Source organism: Scyliorhinus torazame, chromosome 19 (assembly GCF_047496885.1).
Source record: "Scyliorhinus torazame isolate Kashiwa2021f chromosome 19, sScyTor2.1, whole genome shotgun sequence".
Classification (NCBI taxonomy): domain Eukaryota; kingdom Metazoa; phylum Chordata; class Chondrichthyes; order Carcharhiniformes; family Scyliorhinidae; genus Scyliorhinus; species Scyliorhinus torazame.
Genome location: NC_092725.1, coordinates 94308636 through 94328602, shown reverse-complemented (window position 1 = coordinate 94328602; position 19967 = coordinate 94308636). Strand labels below are relative to the sequence as shown.

Below are 19967 nucleotides of genomic sequence, written 5' to 3'. Positions count from 1 at the left end.
CCCACATCTTAACCTGCAGCAAATATTGTTCCCCTATCACTCGGTTCACGTGCACCGACTTCCTGCCAAGCAACATCTTGATTTTAAAATTCTCATCCTGCGTTCAAATCCTCCATATCCTCACTCCTCCGTACCTCTGTAATTTCTTCCTACCCTACAATCACCTGAGATATCTGCTGTCCTCTAATTCTGGCCGCTTGTTCATTCCCAATTACAATTGATTCCACCGCTGCCGGCCATGCCTTCATTTGCCTGGTTCCCAAGCTCTGGAATTCTCTACCTGACGCCCTCTGGCTCTCGATCTCACTCTCCTCATTTAAGAAGCTCTTTAAAACCTACCTCTTTGACCAAGCTCTTGGTTACGTGGTCCTAATATCTCTTTCTGTGGCTCGGTGTCAGATTTTGTTTTAGAGTGCTCCTTTATTAAGTTAAAGGCACAATATAGATTTATTAACTCTACCATCACTAAATTCAGTGATTTACTCGGCTTTTTATATATGAAGGTTCATGTTGCTTTTAATCTTCACATAGAAGTCCTCAACTTGTTTTCTGCAGGTTACCTGGACAGATTTATATTGCCAGCTTGCCAGCAGTGACTGCATCAAAATCAAATGCCCTGTTCGTTAGTGTTGATGGTTGGGGAAAATTCCAGTTGTGACCAAGAGGTTTCCCCAGCCATTGCTCCAAATAAATCTTTACTTTGTTGCCATCTCTGATGATGAGAAACCCATGCATTGGGAATTAGTGGCACTGTCACTGCTCAGGGTCTGCTCAGGTACCCGCACAACACAAATCTCCACACTGAATGGTCAAATATAGACGATCGGAAGTCAGGGTGATGTGGATAGCCTCTGATTCTGAGGTTGGTCCTACTCCAGAGACTTCAGCACAATACTCCAGACTGATGCTGTCGACCAGTGGTATTCAAACTTATTGTCCAAGCGGCCCACTTTAATCAAATAATTCACCCACACGACCCAATAATTTGCAGGCTGTTCACCGGAGTTCCTGACACTCTGATCATAGCTAGCATTGGTGCAGCTCTGTCCTGTCGTGGACACGGTGTAGCAGTTAACGCTCTCTGGCAGATTCAGATGTGAGATCCTGGCCAGTAGGTTCATCAGCTGTTGGTGTCTCTGCCCCTCCCTTTTGGATGGTGAAACGATCCATGGATTACATGCAGCTTGTCATTACATGTGGAGCATAGAATAAGTGTGAATCAGTTTACTAGGCAGGGAAAGAAAATTGGTGCCAATTGCACATACAGGGCACGCTGATCTGTTTATTGTGTAATATGAATGTTGTTCACCAACGAAAAGTCAGGGGACCTTTGTGGTTGATGTGTGGTTTCTAAGATTGACAAAAAGGATATTCCAAAGAAGTGGTTCTCTCTGGTGTCCTGAGGCCAACATCAGAAAAACCAGATTCTCCTGATCATTATCACATTGTTGTTTGTGGGAGCTGACTGTGTATACAAACTGGCTATTGTGTTTCCTACAGCACTGACCACATTTCACAAAGTAGACGTTTAGTAGTATAGAACTTAGTATTGCAGAAGAGACATGTTGTTAAAATAGCAATTAACTGTTCCCTGCTGTATTCTCCATGGCAAAACCTCTACCAATCCGAGTCCATTTACCATTCCTGTACCAGCCTCCCTGAACAGGCGCCGGAATGTGGCGACTAGGGGCTTTTCCCAGTAACTTCATTTGAAGCCTACTTATGACAATAAACGATTTTCATTTCATTTTCACTCTTCTCGTGCAGCATAAATTGTTGTTCCTTTTACTGTTGGTTGTCTTACAATCTGTCCTGACAAGTGCAAGACAAAAAGTTGAGACAGCATGTCACTTCGCCAATTGTCAAAATGTTGGCTGTGAAGCAGTTTGGGACGCCTGAGGCCAGGAAAGGCGCTATAGAAATGCAAGTTATCTTTTTTCTTGCATGGCGGTGTAGTAGCTAAGATGGTTTTATTGCTGAATGTTGCAGAAAACTAGGACCGCAGCCTAATAACTGTCCACTTGGCAAATTTGCTCTAAATTTCATATGGTCTTTACGGAACCAAAGCCAAGTGGATGCAAATCAGCTGTGATCTAATTAAATGGTGTAACCGGCTCGATGGGCTGAATGGTCTCCTGTTTCTACATTATCTGTTCTGAATGACAACAATCTCTCCCTCAATGCCAGCAATACTAACGAGCTGGTCATTGATTTCAGGAAGCAAAGTACTGTACATAAGCCTGTCAGCATCAACGGGGCCGAGGTGGAGATGGTTAGCAGTTTCACATTCCTAGGGGTACACATCGCCCAAAATCTGTCCTGGTCCACTCACATCGATGCTACCACCAAGAAAGCACAACAGCGCCTGTACATCCTCAGGAAACTAAGGAAATTCGGCATGTCCACGTTAACTCTTACCAACTTTTACAGATGCACCATAGAAAGCATCCTATCTGGCTGCATCACAGCCTGGTATGGCAACTGCTCGGCCCAAGACCGCAAGAAACTTCAGAGAGTCGTGAACACCGCCCAGTCCATCACACAAACCTGCCTCCCATCCATTGACTCCATCTAGACCTCCCGCTGCCTGGGGAAAGCGGGCAGCATAATCAAAGACCCCTCCCACCCGGCTTACTCACTCTTGCAACTTCTTCCATCGGGCAGGAGATACAAAAGTCTGAGAACACGCACGAACAGACTCAAAAACAGCTTCTTCCCCATTGGTACCAGACTCCTAAACTACCCTCTTATGGACTGACCTCATTAACACTACACCCCTGTATGCTTCACCCGATGCCGGTGTTTATGTAGTTACATTGTGTACCTTGTGTTGCCCTATTATGTATTTTCTTTTATTTCCTTTTCTTTTCATGTACTTAATGATCTGTTGAGATGCTCGCAGTAAAATACTTTTCACTGTACCTCAGTACACGTGACAATAAACAAAATCCAATCCAATCCAATTTTCAACTTTTGCCCGCAATGTATAGTTTTTCAGTGTGCTGTGTGTTACCAGTCTGTGCACATTCTGGTTCAACAATGCAATCCTTGTGCGAGTGAATTAAAAATCTCACCTGAAGTCTTTACAATGTGCTCTCAATTCTGTTAATATATAATTGAAAGCATCTGTCTGCCCTGAGGTTATAATCTGCTTGTTTGTGAAGGAAGTGATATTGGATGTTATGTATTTTTCAGGCTATCCGCCTTTCTGTTCGGAAACCCCTCAAGAGACTTATCGCAAAGTGATGGCCTGGAAAGAAACATTGGTCTTCCCTCCAGAAGTTCCAATCTCCGAGAGATCAAAGAGCCTGATTCTAAGGTACTGGCATTTCTAAGAGTTGACAAATTGGGAACAAGCCCAACGACTTGAGTTTAGATCGGGAGAATGATAAGGAGGAATGTACGGCTTTTGCTTGGCTTGCCAGCCCCGCTGCTGGAGAGCCCGCCACAAGGGGTCGACTTCAGTGGGACAGGAAGATCCCACTGGTTAGAGCGACCAGAAAATCCTATCCAAAGTCCAGGATGATGCTCACCGCAGTACTGAGGGGGCATGGCACTGACAGAGGATCAGTACTGAGGGAGTGCTGCACTGTCTGAGGGTCAGTAATAAGGGAGTGCAGCACTGTCTGAGGGTCAGTAATAAGGGAGTGCAGCACTGTCTGAGGATCAATACTGAGGGAGTGTGGCACGGTCAGAGGATCAGTACTGAGGGAGTGCTGCACTGTCTGAGGGTCAGGACTGAGGGAGTGCTGCTCTGTCCGGGGGGGGGTCAGTATTGAGGGAGGGCTGCACTGTCAGAGGGTCAGCACTGAGGAAGGGCTGCACTGTCGGGAGGTCAGTTTGAGGGAGTGCTGCACTGTCGGGGGGTCAGTATTGAGGGAGTGCTGCACTGTTGGGGGGTCAGTATTGAGGGAGTGCTACACTGTCAGGGGGTCAGTATTGAGGGAGTGCTACACTGTCAGAGGGTCAGCACTGAGGGAGTGCTGCACTGTCAGAGGGTCAGCACTGATGGAGGGCTGCACTGTCTGGGGGTCAGTATTGAGGGAGTGCTGCACTGTCAGAGGGTCAGCACTGAGGGAGTGCTGCACTATCAGAGGTCAGCACTGATGGAGGGCTGCACTGTCGGGAGGTCAGTTGGAGTGAGTGCTGCATTGTCGGCGGGTCAGTATTGAGGGAGTGCTGCACTGTTGGGGGGTCAGTATTGAGGGAATGCTGCACTGTCAAGAGGTCAGTAGTGGGGGAGTGCTGAACTGTCAGGGGGTCAGTGCCGGGGGGAGTGCTGCACTGTCAGAGGGTCAGTACTGAGGGAGTGCTGCACTGTCGGGGAGTCAGTATTGAGGGAGTGCTGCACTGTCAGGGGGTCAGTACTGGACGAGTGCTGCACTGTCAGGAGGTCAGTACTGGACGAGTGCTGCACTGTCAGGGGGTCAGTACTGGACGAGTGCTGCACTGTCAGGAGGTCAGAACAGAGGGAGTGCTGCACTGTCAGGGGATCAGTACTGGGGGAGTGCTGCCCTGTCAGGGGGTCAGTACTGGGGGAGTGCTGCACTGTCAGAGGGTCAGCACTGAGTGAGTGCTGCACTGTCAGAGGGTCAGTACTGAGGGAGTGCTGCATTCTCAGGGATGCAGCCTTTTGGATGAGATGTTAAACCAAGGCTCTTTCTGTCCTCTCAGGTGGACATAAACACTCTATGTTCCACTATTGGAAGAAGACCAGACGAGATTTCTCCAGTGTCCTGGTCAATATTTATCCCAATATCAACATCAATTAAGCAGATGAGCCAATCGTTTCTGTTTGTGGGAGCATACTGTTGAGAAATTGGATGCTCCAATTCCTACATTGCAACAGCAACACTTCAAAAAGTATTTAATTGAATGCAAAGTGCCTTGGGAAAACCTGAGATTGTGAAAGATGCTATATAAATGAAAATATCTCCTATGCCTTCCTCCTCATCTGTCACTTCCTTCCCCCACCGCCCATGTCCCTCTCGTCCTTCTCTCTTTCTCCCCCCCCCACCGCCGGTGTCCTTCTCTTCCTTCCCCCACTGCCCGTGTCCCTCTCTTCCTTCCCCCAGCCCGTGACCCTCTCTTCCTTCCCCCACCGCCCATGTCCCTCTCTTCCTTCCCCCACCGCCCATGTCCCTCTCGTCCTTCTCTCTTTCTCCCCCCCCCCACCGCCGGTGTCCTTCTCTTCCTTCCCCCACTGCCCGTGTCCCTCTCTTCCTTCCCCCAGCCCGTGACCCTCTCTTCCTTCCCCCACCGCCCATGTCCCTCTCTTCCTTCCCCCACCGCCCATCTCCCTCTCGTCCTTCTCTCTTTCTCTCCCCCCCCCCCCCCCCCCCCCTCACCACCGCCGGCATCCCTCTCTTCTTCGCCACCGCCTGTGTCCCTCTCTTCCTCTCCCACCGCCCGTGTCCCTCTCTTCCTTTTGCCAGCCCGTGTCCCTCTCTTCCTTTTGCCAGCTCGTGTCCCTCTCTTCCTTTTGCCAGCCCATGTCCCTCTCTTCCTTTTGCCAGCCCGTGTCCCTCTCTTCCTTTTGCCAGCCCGTGTCCCTCTCTTCCTTTTGCCAGCCCGTGTCCCTCTCTTCCTTTTGCCAGCCCGTGTCCCTCTCTTCCTTTTGCCAGCCCGTGTCCCTCTCTTCCTTTTGCCAGCCAGTGTCCCTCTCTTCCTTTTGCCAGCCCGTGACCCTCTCTTCCTTTTGCCAGCCCGTGTCCCTCTCTTCCTTTTGCCAGCCCGTGTCCCTCTCTTCCTTTTGCCAGCCCGTGTCCCTCTCTTCCTTTTGCCAGCTCGTGTCCCTCTCTTCCTTTTGCCAGCCCTTGTCCCTCTCTTCCTTTTGCCAGCCCGTGTCCCTCTCTTCCTTTTGCCAGCCCGTGTCCCTCTCTTCCTTTTGCCAGCCCGTGTCCCTCTCTTCCTTTTGCCAGCCCGTGTCCCTCTCTTCCTTTTGCCAGCCCGTGTCCCTCTCTTCCTTTTGCCAGCCCGTGTCCCTCTCTTCCTTTTGCCAGCCCGTGACCCTCTCTTCCTTTTGCCAGCCCGTGTCCCTCTCTTCCTTTTGCCAGCCCGTGTCCCTCTCTTCCTTTTGCCAGCCCGTGTCCCTCTCTTCCTTTTGCCAGCCCGTGTCCCTCTCTTCCTTTTGCCAGCCCGTGTCCCTCTCTTCCTTTTGCCAGCCCGTGTCCCTCTCTTCCTTTTGCCAGCCCGTGTCCCTCTCTTCCTTTTGCCAGCCCGTGTCCCTCTCTTCCTTTTGCCAGCCCGTGTCCCTCTCTTCCTTTTGCCAGCCCGTGTCCCTCTCTTCCTTTTGCCAGCCCGTGTCCCTCTCTTCCTTTTGCCAGCCCGTGTCCCTCTCTTCCTTTTGCCAGCCCGTGTCCCTCTCTTCCTTTTGCCAGCCCGTGTCCCTCTCTTCCTTTTGCCAGCCCGTGTCCCTCTCTTCCTTTTGCCAGCCCGTGTCCCTCTCTTCCTTTTGCCAGCCCGTGTCCCTCTCTTCCTTTTGCCAGCCCGTGTCCCTCTCTTCCTTTTGCCAGCCCGTGACCCTCTCTTCCTTTTGCCAGCCCGTGTCCCTCTCTTCCTTTTGCCAGCCCGTGTCCCTCTCTTCCTTCCCCCAGCCCCTGTCCCTCTCTTCCTTCCGCCAGCCCGTGTCCCTCTCTTCCTTCCCCCACTCACCCCTGTCCCTCTCTTCCTCTCTCTCCCCCACCCCCCCCCGCCCGTGTCCCTCTCTTCCTTTTGCCAGCCCGTGTCCCTCTCTTCCTTCCCCCAGCCCCTGTCCCTCTCTTCCTTCCCCCAGCCCCTGTCCCTCTCTTCCTTCCCCCAGCCCCTGTACCTCTCTTCCTTCCCCCAGCCCCTGTCCCTCTCTTCCTTCCCCCAGCCCCTGTCCCTCTCTTCCTTCCCCCAGCCCCTGTCCCTCTCTTCCTTCCCCCAGCCCCTGTCCCTCTCTTCCTTCCCCCAGCCCCTGTCCCTCTCTTCCTTCCCCCAGCCCCTGTCCCTCTCTTCCTTCCCCCAGCCCCTGTCCCTCTCTTCCTTCCCCCAGCCCCTGTCCCTCTCTTCCTTCCCCCAGCCCCTGTCCCTCTCTTCCTTCCCCCAGCCCCTGTCCCTCTCTTCTTTCCCCCAGCCCCTGTCCCTCTCTTCCTTCCCCCAGCCCCTGTCCCTCTCTTCCTTCCCCCAGCCCCTGTCCCTCTCTTCCTTCCCCCAGCCCCTGTCCCTCTCTTCCTTCCCCCAGCCCCTGTCCCTCTCTTCCTTCCCCCAGCCCCTGTCCCTCTCTTCCTTCCCCCAGCCCCTGTCCCTCTCTTCCTTCCCCCAGCCCCTGTCCCTCTCTTCCTTCCCCCAGCCCCTGTCCCTCTCTTCCTTCCCCCAGTCCCTGTCCCTCTCTTCCTTCCCCCAGCCCCTGTCCCTCTCTTCCTTCCCCCAGCCCCTGTCCCTCTCTTCCTTCCCCCAGCCCCTGTCCCTCTCTTCCTTCCCCCAGCCCCTGTCCCTCTCTTCCTTCCCCCAGCCCCTGTCCCTCTCTTCCTTCCCCCACCCCCTGTCCCTCTCTTCCTTCCCCCACCCCCTGTCCCTCTCTTCCTTCCCCCAGCCCCTGTCCCTCTCTTCCTTCCCCCAGCCCCTGTCCCTCTCTTCCTTCCCCCAGCCCCTGTCCCTCTCTTCCTTCCCCCAGCCCCTGTCCCTCTCTTCCTTCCCCCAGCCCCTGTCCCTCTCTTCCTTCCCCCAGCCCCTGTCCCTCTCCTCCTTCCCCCAGCCCCTGTCCCTCTCCTCCTTCCCCCAGCCCCTGTCCCTCTCCTCCCCCCCCCCCCCCCCCCCCCCCCCGTGTCACACTCTTTCCTCCCCGCCCGTGTCACTCTCTCCCCTCCCCTGCATCCAAAGGATAGGGAAAATAGAATTTAAGTAAAGTTATGACAGAGCAAAACTATTCCCTCTGGTTGTCGGAGTCCACAGCAAACGGGAAGAAAGAAACTTAAAATGAGAGCTAGACTGTTCAGAGGTGATGCGAGGATGCGTTTCGGCGCGCAGTGTAGTGGAAATCTGGAACCCGCTCCCCCAAAAAGCTGTCAAGGCTGAATTGAGATTGACCGAGCCTAATAGTAAAAGTTCCAGACTCAGACCAGTAAATGGTGAGGATAGAGATTGGCCCACGACTGAATGGTGAAACATTGTGGGAGCTGGGAGCACCGTGATATTGTCACTGGACTAATAATCTAATCTAGAGGCCCAGGTTAATGCCAGATTAATGAGTTAAAGTCCTACCATGCCAGCTGGTGGAATTTAAATTTGTTTCATAAATCATTCTGAAATTGAAGACTACAGCCTGTTCACTAATGTCCTTTTGGGATGGAAATCTGCCCATCCTTACCCGGTCTGGCCTACATGTGACGCCAGACTGAATAAGATCTCTTAACTGCTCTCTGAAATGGCTGAGCAAGCCAATCAGTTCAAGGATAAAGAAGGTTTGATGGGCTGAATGACCTCCACTGTTACTATGACACTAAGAGGAAAACAAGGGAGAAAAGAGAAGATGGAGAATGATTGAAATATCCACGTGCTCGCTCGCAGACATTGGATCTCTCAACCTTTGGATTGAGGTGGCTCAGTTGCAATGATCCTCTTTTTGCTGTGTTGTACGTTTTCAGGTTTTGCTGTGCGGCAGATGATCGAATTGGAGCTAATAGCGTGGAAGAAATTAAAGGTCACCCGTTTTTCGAAGGAGTAGATTGGGAACACACCAGGTAAACTCAACCGGGTTCAATGGGGTTGGTGAGTGGCAATGCAAATGGGTGACCCACCTGGCTCCCTTTCCTGTTGACATCAGTGGAATCAGGGGGAGGGTGGGCAGGGGGAGGAGTGAAAGGGTAATCACACTCCACATATTGTGGAAATGATTGTCATGTGATGGATCCTCAATGAGTCGACCGTGGCTCAGTTGGTAGCACTCTCACCTCTGGGTTTCGAGGTTTCCCGTTCGAATCCCACTCCATGGACTTGGAACAGAAAAACCCAGGCAGACACACAACAGAGTGCTGCACCGTTGGAGATGCTGACTTTAAATGAGACGTTAAAATGAGGCCCCATGGGGCGGCACGTGGCTCAATGGTTAGCACTGCTGCCTAGAGCGCTGAGGACCCGGGTTCAAATCCCAGCCCCGGGTCACTGTCTGTGTGGAGTTTGCACATTCTCCCCGTGTCTACGTGGGTTTCACCCCCACAACCCAAAGATGTGCAGGTTAGGTGGATTGGCCATGCTAAATTGCCCCTTAATTTGAAAAAAGATAATTGGGCACTCCAGATTTTAACAAAAAGAAATGAGGCCCCACATGTATGCCTGCTAGATGTAAAAGACCCCATGACAACAATGACTAACTCATTGTCGGTAAAGAACTTTGAGACATCTAATGATCATGAAAAGTGCAAGTCTTTCATTTTTCAATTGGCAGTATTTTATTTGTAATAGTTCACATTAAATTGAATGAACCCATGTGAATAAAGTCTGAGAACTGGCACTAGATTCAAAAACAGCTTCTTCCCTGCTGTTACTAGGGGCAGGATTCTTTGACCCCGGGGCTGGGTTGGACAATCGGCGGGCCGGGCGCGATTCACGTGATGCCGCCCCGACGCCGGTCCACCAATTCTCCGGTGACCGGAGAATCGGAGCTATTGGCGCCGGCGCGGTCGGGGGCCGCTCTATGCGCCCCCCCCCCCCCCCCCCCCTGCCGATTCTTCGCTCGGGATGGGCTGACTGGTCGCCAAGAAAGCCCGAGTCCCGCCGGCGCCTTTCACATGTGACATTACCCGGCGGGACCTTGCCATCCACCCTGCAGGGGGGGGGCGGGGGGGCGACCTGGTTTGGGGGGGGGGGGGCGGATCCGACCCCGGGGGGGGGTGGGGGGGGCTCCACCGTGGCCTGGGCCGCGATTGGGGCCTACCGATCAGCGGGCTGGCCTCTCCTGGTGGGGGGCCTCTCTTACTCTGCGCCGGCCCCTGTAGCCCTGCGCCATGTTGCATCAGGGCTGGCGCGGAGTAGGAAACTACTACGCATGCACTAGTTTGTGCCGGCCGCAGCACACATGCGCGCATTTGCGCCGGCCACCGCGCCCGTTTGACGCCGGTATCGGCAGCTGGAGTGCCGTGAGCAGCTCCAGTGCCGTGCTGGCCCCCTGTGCAGCAGAGGATCGCTACACTTAGCGGTCCGATGATGCCGTCGTAAAACTCTCTGGTTGTTATGACGGCGTCAACACTCTGCCGTCAGAGAATCCCGCCCTAGATTCCTGAATGGCCCTCTTATGGACTGAATTGATCTTTCGACGCATCTTCTCTACAGATGTAGCACTATACTCCATATGCTTCACCCATCATGTGTTGATCGTATGTCCTATGTTTTTCATGTATGGAACAATCTGCATGGACTGTACGCAGAACAATACTTTTCACTGCCTCGGTACGCATGACAACAAATCTAAATCTGTTACAAAATCAGAAAAAGGATTCTTTTTTCTCCTTACCTTGTGTTTTCATGATGGGAAAGTTACATGCCTAAAATATAGAGAAGGTATTCTTCTGTCAGAGACCAGCGTTAGGAGCCATAAATATGAGAGTCAGTAATAATACCAATCGGGAATTCGGGAGGAACGTCTTTAGGCAGAGAGTGGTTTGGATGTGGAACTCGCTACCAAAGGGAGTGGTTGGGCTGATAGCTTTGAGGCATTTCAGTAGATTAACACATGAAGGAGAGAGAAGTAGATTGATCAGAAGGTAAGCAACCCAGTGGTTGTGAGTCTCAATCCTACCATGGCCAATTGTAAAATTGAACATGGGAAATTAGGGCTTGTTAACACAAAAAGGGATTGTGAAAGCTGCCGGGTTTTAAAAGCACAGCTGGTTCAAGAAAGGGAAGCTGCCGCCGCTACCTTGACTGGTCTCCACGTAACTCCAGTCCCAACATGTGCAGTTGACACTTGATGCCCTCGAGGTGATCCATGGATGCCGTCTGATCCTCATTCCAAGAATAAGCTGAAGAGAAAATAAAAACAAGTCTGGGAGGGTGTGTGACATGTTGTGCAAGAAACAACATGCATCACATTTAAAAAGGATTGATGCAAGTGCTGTAAATGCCGTCCTGCTCCATTAACATTATTAAAAAGACAGCTTACTGTGTATGGTGTTGTCAATCCGAACCCACTTGCCAATACATGTTGGCATTGCTGATATTGATGGATGAATGTGGCTGCAAACACACTCCAGAAGTTCAAAATCATCCAAGAAAAGCAGCCCACTCAATCGGCACCCCATCCACCAACTTAACCATTCAATCCCTCCACCACCAACGCACTGTGGCAGCAGTGTGTACTATTCACAAGATGCACTGCAGCCACAAACCCACAGCCTCCACCACCTCGAAGGACCAGGACAGCAGATGCATGGGAACACCACCACCTACAATTTAACCCTACACGTCCTGGTATCATTCTGGTGAATTGTAGGCATTCGCTTGACTCCCCTAAACATAGACACGAGCAAAAATTGTGGTGGTTGGGTTCGGAGATGTATGCTGGCAGTGCAAATAGATGAGCATTTGTAAAGATTGCCTCCAGTTTGATCCTTCACCAATTGACTTTCTGAAATAGGTCATTTAGTTTGAGGAACTACACCTCCCAATAGGAGGGGTTCTCCTTGGAGGGATTCTCCTTGGAGGGGTTCCCCAGTACAAAGTTTAAATATATATCCATTATTTCTAGTTTCTGTCTCCAGTCCCAATAGGTTGCTTCCCATGATTGATGTAAGTTTTTCTCCTTGAAGGAGTGAGGGCAGCGCCAGATTCGAAGATCGTGTCCTGCGTGCAGGGCCTTGGCTTATTGTCTGTTTGGCAGCTTTTGTCCGTGGTCACCGTTTTCCACTCTCGGGCAAGGTGGGCAGGCAGGTCCATGCTGTTAAATGATTGGAAAGACAGCTGAGGACTTTCTGTAGCTCAGTGCGTTACTGAGGGAGTGCTGCACTGTTGGTGGTGCTGTCTTTCGAATGTTACTTTTTAATCTGAAGCTCCCATTTGTCCTCTTGGGTGAGTATAAAATACCCATGGCCCATTTCGAAGAAGAGGGAGGGGTGTTCTCCCTGGTGTCCTGGGGCCAATATTGATCCCTTGACCCATGGGTTATTATCACATTGCTGTTTGTGAGACTTTGCTGTCAGATTGCCTGTCGCATTTCCTCCATTCTAGATATGTATACAGTAAGTACATTTCAGTAATTTAATTGACTGTAACATGGAGATTGGGAAAAGCTCTGGATGAATGCAGGTCCTCTTTCTGTTTTGCAGTGATCATCCAATGAATTACTAAGAAATGAAAGTGACAACAGTTCTGTGAAATTGTGATTGCTTTATAGTTTAGTGGTCTGGTTTAAGGGAGAGTTTGTGAGACAGGGTGGTACATCTTGTAGAGAGAATGAGCTTAACAGAGAGACTTAAAAGAATGCAGGAAATAGGCCATATGATTCCGCCTTTCCCAATGTGATCATGGCTGATCTTGGGCTTCAACATCATTTTCCTGCCAATTCCCCTTATCCCCTGATTCCCTGAGAGACCATGGGTGGCATTCTCCGTTTCTGAGACTAAGTGTTGACGTCGACGCAGAATTTGTGGACTTTCACGACAGCAAAACTGGTGGCAAACCTGGACCGATTCAGCAACTGTGGAGGGGCTAGCTCCGACGCCACGTGGAACACAATCGATTCCAATGACAAACGGTGCCGGATTCGCCTGGTCCGTGATTGATACTCGGGAGGCTGACAAGCTTCAGCCGCATGTGCACATTACACTCCCCACGCACACTCTTCCCAGTCAACACGATGGCAATGGTTGAGCTGGAGCGTGACCATACAACTGATGGGTCGGCTGGGGCCAGAGGGCATCGAGTAGTGTGGCCTGGGGGACTCCTATACGACACGTGGCCCGAAGTTCACAGTGGTCTGTTAGCGGCATGGGCAGCTGCATGGCAGCCTTGCCGACTGCGGCACCGTCCACACAGACCCCACAGCCCATCTCCTGCCCCCACCCCCCCAACCCGGCCCTGAGAGAATCCCCCCGGCCAGCGACACAGCTGTCAGTAAACTATGGCGATGCTGGACACATTCGCACAGTGGTTAGCACTGTTGCTTCACAGCGCCAGGGCCCCAGGTTCGATTCCTGGCCTGGGTCACTGTCTGTGTGGAGTCTGCACGTTCTCCCTGTGTCTGCATGGGTTTCCTCCGGGTGCTCCGGTTTCCTCCCACAAGTCCCGAAAGATGTGCTGTTAGGTGAATTGGACATTCTGAATTCTCCCTCTGAGTACCCGAACAGGTGCCGGTGTGTGGGGACTAGGGGATTTTCACACTAACTTCATTGCAGTGTTAATGTAAGTCTACTTGTGACAATAGTAAAGATTATTATTATTTCCGTACCCCTCTCTCTTCCACGCTGGGTGTAATGTGACTGTTAAATCTCACTCATTGACATCAACAGGTGTCATGAGAGGGGGCGTTGCAGGGTTATGAGGAGAGAGCAGGAGGAGTGGGACTAATTTGATGACTCTTTCAAAAGAGCAGTCACAGGCACAATGGACTGAATGGCCTCCTGTGCTGTACTATTCTACGTGGGGAAGCCTGGTACTTTACTAGCAACCCAAACGTGTGAGTTCCCTATGGTGAGTTGATGAAGCTGGTCAATTGTCAGCTGGCTCCACTAAGTGCCCATGAACCCTGAACCCTGTTGTGGAAGGTCACTTGGGGCCTTCTGGGAAGGGAACCTACCACCACTGCCTGGTCTGGACCTACATGTGACTCCAGTTCCATGCTATGTGTTTGATTGATAATCCTCGGGGAATTTAAAGGTGGCCAACAAACATTTGCTTACCAGTGTCAGTCACGTCCCAAGGACAAGTTAACATTGAATATTAATTTTAAATGGTATTTGTGTGTCTGTGTTTTCAGTAGCCTTTTCCCTTTTTGATCAATGATTTCTCAACACTGATGATTTTTACTTTGTCAAATCTTGAATTGCATCCCTTTCATGTGTGGCTGTTTCATAATGGCAGGGGGATTTTAAAGTGCAAGTGATGGCAGACTGAAAGTAAATGATAATTTTGGGTCTGGCTGCTGTACACCTATTGAGACTAGCGGTCTGTTCAGTAATTGGGTTAATTCTGTCCAGCAGATTTTTGTTTGTGCTTTTCTGTGTTTGTGAAATAGTTGCCTCATCGGCAATCCCTGAGGTAATTTTGTCTCTTCTGATCAAGGTCAGGTTGTTTTGTGACTGAGTGTCTAGGAAGCAAGTGATCAATTTGCTTTTCTATACGTAGCAGACCTCCCAGCATTGAAGTCGGCATTAGGATGGTTTACTACGTTAAAGGCATTATAAAAATACAACTTATTTAAAAATTTAAAAATTCCTAACCTTGTGTTCAAATTCCTCTGTAACCACATGCACCGCCCCCCCCCCCCCCCCCCCCCCCAACACCCATCTCTTCGAGCCCCACAATTCTCAGAAATCTCTTGTACTCCTCCAATTCTGGCCTCTTGGTCATCTCCAGTTTATATCACTCCACCATGTCAACCATGCTTCCAGCTCACTCTGCAATTCCCTCTCTAACTCCTTTTCTCCTTTGATATTCACTTTAAAAACGTACCTCGTTGACCAGGTTTTTGGTTACCTGTCCTAATAGCTCCTTACAAAACTTGGTGTTAAATTTTGTTTGATAATTGCTCCTGTGATGTGCCTGCGAACATTTTTCTACAGTAAGGGCACTATGTAAATGCAAGTTGTTTTCATTGCAAGATTTTTAGAGGGGAAGCTGGAACAGAAATTTCATGATTAATGAGACTTGTACAACTCGATCCAACAGGGAAAGGCCAGCAGCTATTCCAATCGAAATAAGAAGTATAGACGACACTTCTAATTTTGATGAATTTCCTGAATCGGATATCTTGCAACCAGGTATGAATGAATTAGACTCGTTATCCGTTCACACTTAACCCCTTTAGTGCTTCAGTTGGGCATTTGAAAGACGCGTTAGCAAAATGTGTTAAATACCCTAAGAAGCCAAAGACTGGATTTTTGAGGCATGTCCCGTGTACTGAAGAGAGAGCTTTTCCAAGCTAGTATTGTCACAGCCTCTAGAGAGAACATTGCCACATTCCATGGTCTAACATAAAAGAGGTTAAACAAAATGCTGTTTAAACAGGACCTGCCGGATGCATGTAAAATCTTGCCCGACATATTCAAGGAAGAGTAGTTAGTCTTCTCCCCTTGTGTTCTGGCCCATGCTTAGCGGTTAACTAACTTACCAAATGGGTCATGTTGCTGTGTGCGTGTAAGTAATGAAAAAACTGAATGTACTTCAAGCAAAAGGTGGTTGAAATTTGGAACTCTTTCACTAATGGCATTTGATCCTAAATCAATTGTTCACATTAAATCGGAGATTGCTGATTTTGGTTGACCAAATGCATTATGGGATATGAGACAACGGCAGGTTTTACAGTACAGAACGAGGGCCTTTGGCCCATCGTGTAAATGGCTATGTGGGGTTCGGTAGCAGATCAGCAATGATTTCATTGATTGGAGGCTGGCAGCCTAAGATTCAATGATCATTGGTTGTGCAGCATTTTGGGACATCCTAAGGATGTGAAAGGTTCTATATGAATGTAAGTGGCAAGTTGGGCAGCATGGTAGCACAGTGAGTAGCACTGTTGCTTCACAGCTCCAGGGTCCCAGGTTCGATTCCCGGCTTGGGTCACTGTCTGTGTGGCGTCTGCACGTTCGCCCCGTGTCTGCGTGGGTTTCCTCCGGGTGCTCCGGTTTCCTCCCACAAGTTCCGAAAGACGTGCTGTTAGGTAATTTGGACATTCTGAATTGTCCCTCTGTGTACCCGAACAGGTGCCAGAATGTGGCGACTAAGGGCTTTTTACAGTAACTTTATTGCAGCGTTAATGTAAGCCTACTTGTGACAATAAAGATTATTAAAAATTAAGTGTGTATGTTTTGGTATCCCTATCTTGTTACACCTTCCATTGGTCACTGGAAAAGTTGCAGGGAAAGGATGAGTGAGTGGGACTAGCAGATAAACGGAGGGAGCTGGCACCGACACAGTGGGCTGAATGGCCTCTTTCTGCACTGTAACCATTTTATCATTCTGTGAAGTATTGGTGGGAAGTCTACCATTGAGGTCAATCATGTACCTTTTTTTGTTCTTTCTAATATCAGTGCCCAACATGACTGAACCAGATTATAAATTGAAAGACTGGGTGTTCATTAACTATACCTACAAGAGGTTTGAAGGCCTGACTGCTCGAGGAACCATCCCATCCTACATGAAGGCGGGGAAGTTATGAATACGACCTGAAATGGCAGACCGTTACAGTGACCTGTGTTTCTCCTGCATGAAGGCTCACTGCCTCGTAACCAGGATCTCCGGCTCAACGGACCGTCTGCTGGATTAGGATTTCCTGCAACTAAATTTATTTCTATGTAATCTTGTTAGCAGAGCTAAAATGCCATGTGCTTACCTGAATTCTCCCCCTCAATGATGGTTTAAAACTAGTGGATGCTGTTTTTGTTTGTGTATTGGATGAGTTAATTTAAGGTGTGTGTTGGGATTCACTGCACCAAACCGTTACCAGACCTTGGGGATTGTCATGTATGCTGGATGTGTGAGTGAATGTGAATGAATTGCTTACAGTCAGTGAGTTCTGAACTGCAAGCTGGTGAAATCTGCTGGTACGTAATGTCACGCACACACAACATGAGGTTGTGACCAAGTATCTGTAAGGGATAAGGCTGCAGAACCCCCCCCCCCCCCCCCATTATTAAAATATATCCCCAGCTGCAGCTCTGGCATCTAATTCTAATGGTCATGGTTCAGGCCCCACTCCAGGGATTTGAGCACAAAATCCATGATGACGCTCCCAGTACAGCTCTGAGGGAGTGCTGCACTGTCGGAGGTGTCGTCTTTTGGATAAGGTGTGAAACCGAGTACGTGGTCTGACATCTCGGGTATACATCAAATATCCCATAGTGTTATTTTGAGGTAGAGCAGTGTTGTTATTCGGAGTCTCCTGGGGCCAAAATGTATCTCTCAATCAACATCACTAAAAGCAGGTGTTCTGGGAATTAATCACATTGCTGTTTGTTGGAGCTTGCTGTACATAAATTGGTTTGCCTGTTTCCTGCATTACAACTGTGACCACACAGCCAATGAAGTGTTTATTTAAGTCATAACCGTTTGGAGGTGGTGAAAGGTGCTGTTTCTCTCTTTCCTCCCCCGCGCCTCGGCAAAGCTACATACCTACAACATTGAATTCAGTAAGAGTCCTCTCCATTCCCTTTCTGTACACTGAGCAGAAGAATCAAAATAGCTCAACACTAAACTTTCCCACTGCCATGTTTGTGTAGTCACATTAGGGAAGCAGTACTTTGAGGTGCTCACGGAACTTTCACAATCCTATTTCCTTGTGTAATAAACCAGTGTGAAGTTAACCTGCAAAAAAGAAATAAATCCTCGTCGAGGGGGTAAGGTGCGAGCCAGGGTGCGGTGCGAGCCAAGGTGTGGTGCGAAGGTGTGAGTTGCGAGCCAGGTTGTGGTGCGAAGGTGTGCGGTGTGAGTCAGGGTGAGGTGCGAAGGTGTGCGGTGCGAATCGGGGTGTGGTGCGAAGGTGTGCGGTGCGAGCCAGGGTGTGGTGTGAAGGTGTGCGGTGCGAATCGGGGTGTGGTGCGAAGGTGTGCGGTGCGAGCCAGGGTGTGGTGTGAAGGTGTGCGGTGTGAGTCAGGGTGTGGTGCGGGCCAGGGTGTGGTGTGAAGGTGTGCGGTGTGAGTCAGAGTGTGGTGTGAAGGTGTGCGGTGTGAATCGGGGTGTGGTGTGAAGGTGTGCGGTGCGAGCCAGGGTGTGGTGCGAAGGTGTGCGGTGCGAGCCAGGGTGTGGTGTGAAGGTGTGCGGTGCGAGTCAGGGTGAGGTGCGAAGGTGTGTGGTGCGGGCCAGGGTGAGGTGCGAAGGTGTGCGGTGTGAGTCAGGGTGTGGTGCGAAGGTGTGTGGTGCGGGCCAGGGTGAGGTGCGAAGGTGTGCGGTGTGAGTCAGGGTGTGGTGCAAAGGTGTGCGGGCCAGGGTGAGGTGCGAAGGTGTGCGGTGTGAGTCAGGGTGTGGTGCGAAGGTGTGCGGTGCGGGCCAGGGTGAGGTGCGAATGTGTGCGGTGTGGTGCGAAGGTGTGCGGTGTGAGTCAGGGTGTGGTGCGAAGGTGTGCGGTGTGAGTCAGGGTGTTGTGCGAAGGTGTGCGGTGTGAGTCAGGGTGTGGTGCGAAGGTGTGCGGTGTGAGTCAGGGTGTGGTGCGAAGGTGTGCGGTGCGGGCCAGGGTGAGGTGCGCAGGTGTGCGGTTCGAGTCAGGGTGTGGTGCGAAGGTGTGCGGTGTGAGTCAGGGTGTGGTGTGAAGGTGTGCGGTGTGAGTCAGGGTGTGGTGCGAAGGTGTGCGGTGTGAGTCAGGGTGTGGTGCGAAGGTGTGCGGTGTGAGTCAGGGTGTGGTGTGAAGGTGTGCGGTGTGAGTCAGGGTGTGGTGCGAAGGTGTGCGGTGTGAGTCAGGGTGTGGTGTGAAGGTGTGCGGTGTGAGTCAGGGTGTGGTGCGAAGGTGTGCGGTGTGAGTCAGGGTGTGGTGTGAAGGTGTGCGGTGTGAGTCAGGGTGTTGTGTGAAGGTGTACGGTGCGAGTCAGGGTGTGGTGTGAAGGTGTGCGGTGTGAGTCAGGGTGTGGTGTGAAGGTGTGCGGTGCGAGCCAGGGTGTGGTGTGAAGGTGTGCGGTGTGAGTCAGGGTGTGGTGTGAAGGTGTGCGGTGCGAGTCAGGGTGTTGTGTGAAGGTGTGCGGTGCGAGTCAGGGTGTTGTGTGAAGGTGTGCGGTGCGAGTCAGGGTGTTGTGTGAAGGTGTGCGGTGCGAGTCAGGGTGTTGTGTGAAGGTGTGCGGTGTGAGTCAGGGTGTTGTGTGAAGGTGTGCGGTGCGAGTCAGGGTGTTGTGTGAAGGTGTGCGGTGCGAGTCAGGGTGTTGTGTGAAGGTGTACGGTGCGAGTCAGGGTGTTGTGTGAAGGTGTGCGGTGCGAGTCAGGGTGTTGTGTGAAGGTGTGCGGTGCGAGTCAGGGTGTTGTGTGAAGGTGTGCGGTGCGAGTCAGGGTGTGGTGTGAAGGTGTGCGGTGCGAGTCAGGGTGTGGTGTGAAGGTGTGCGGTGCGAGTCAGGGTGTTGTGTGAAGGTGTGCGGTGTGAGTCAGGGTGTGGTGTGAAGGTGTGCGGTGTGAGTCAGGGTGTTGTGCGAAGGTGTACCGTGCGAGTCAGGGTGTTGTGTGAAGGTGTACGGTGCGAGTCAGGGTGTTGTGTGAAGGTGTACGGTGCGAGTCAGGGTGTGGTGTGAAGGTGTGCGGTGCGAGTCAGGGTGTTGTGTGAAGGTGTGCGGTGCGAGTCAGGGTGTGTTGCGAGTGAGATACACAATCAAAGACTTCTGGTTTTCTTGATGAGAAATGGTGTGTTTTTCTGTGCCTGTAGGAGGAGTCATGCTGCCAAGGCCTTTAGATTTAGTAGCTTCAGTTACTGTATATGACATTGTGCCACATTCTCATGCAGCAGACTTCCTTATTGTATTATTATTTTTTTAAACCAAAGATCCTGATGCTTGATATGACGTTTTGTTTCCAAGGATGACTTTGTTCCTGGGATCCTGCAGATCAATTTTGGGAGCATTCTTTATTGAAATGTTGTACATTTTTAAAAAAACGATTAATAAAGCTGTTTTCTTAAATATTTTATTATTATTTGGGTTGATGTGATCAAGTTCAGGCCTCTCTCACTTTCTGCCACCTTTACACCGCTCTCTCTTCTCCCTCACTCTCTCTGCTCCCCCATTACTTTCCCTCCCTCCCCAAGTCTGTCTGTCTGTCTCTCTCTCTCTCTCTCTCTCTCTCCACTCCCTTCCCAGTGTCTCTCTCTCCTTCCCTGTCTCTCCCCT

At 50.8% G+C, this 19967-nt stretch overlaps 1 protein-coding gene across 21 annotated transcripts in view; it reads left to right on the top strand.

The window, feature by feature from the left end:
- LOC140396321 (serine/threonine-protein kinase 38-like) overlaps window positions 1-19762 on the top strand; it is a 120020-nt gene extending 100258 nt beyond the window's left edge. Inside the window, exons 11-16 of one of the 21 annotated variants that reach the window (XM_072484812.1) lie at window positions 3196-3319; window positions 8610-8705; window positions 14845-14936; window positions 16203-17770; window positions 17980-18019; window positions 18111-19762. In XM_072484812.1, the coding sequence (XP_072340913.1) occupies window positions 3196-3319; window positions 8610-8705; window positions 14845-14936; window positions 16203-16330 (440 nt within the window). In that variant the 3' untranslated portion in view covers window positions 16331-17770; window positions 17980-18019; window positions 18111-19762. Of the gene's footprint in view, window positions 1-3195; window positions 3320-8609; window positions 8706-14844; window positions 14937-16202; window positions 18020-18102 lie in introns of all 21 variants that reach the window. The other 20 variants (XM_072484809.1, XM_072484808.1, XM_072484815.1 and 17 more) reach the window with 20 other exon arrangements.
- The last annotated feature ends 205 nt before the right edge of the window (window positions 19763-19967 follow it).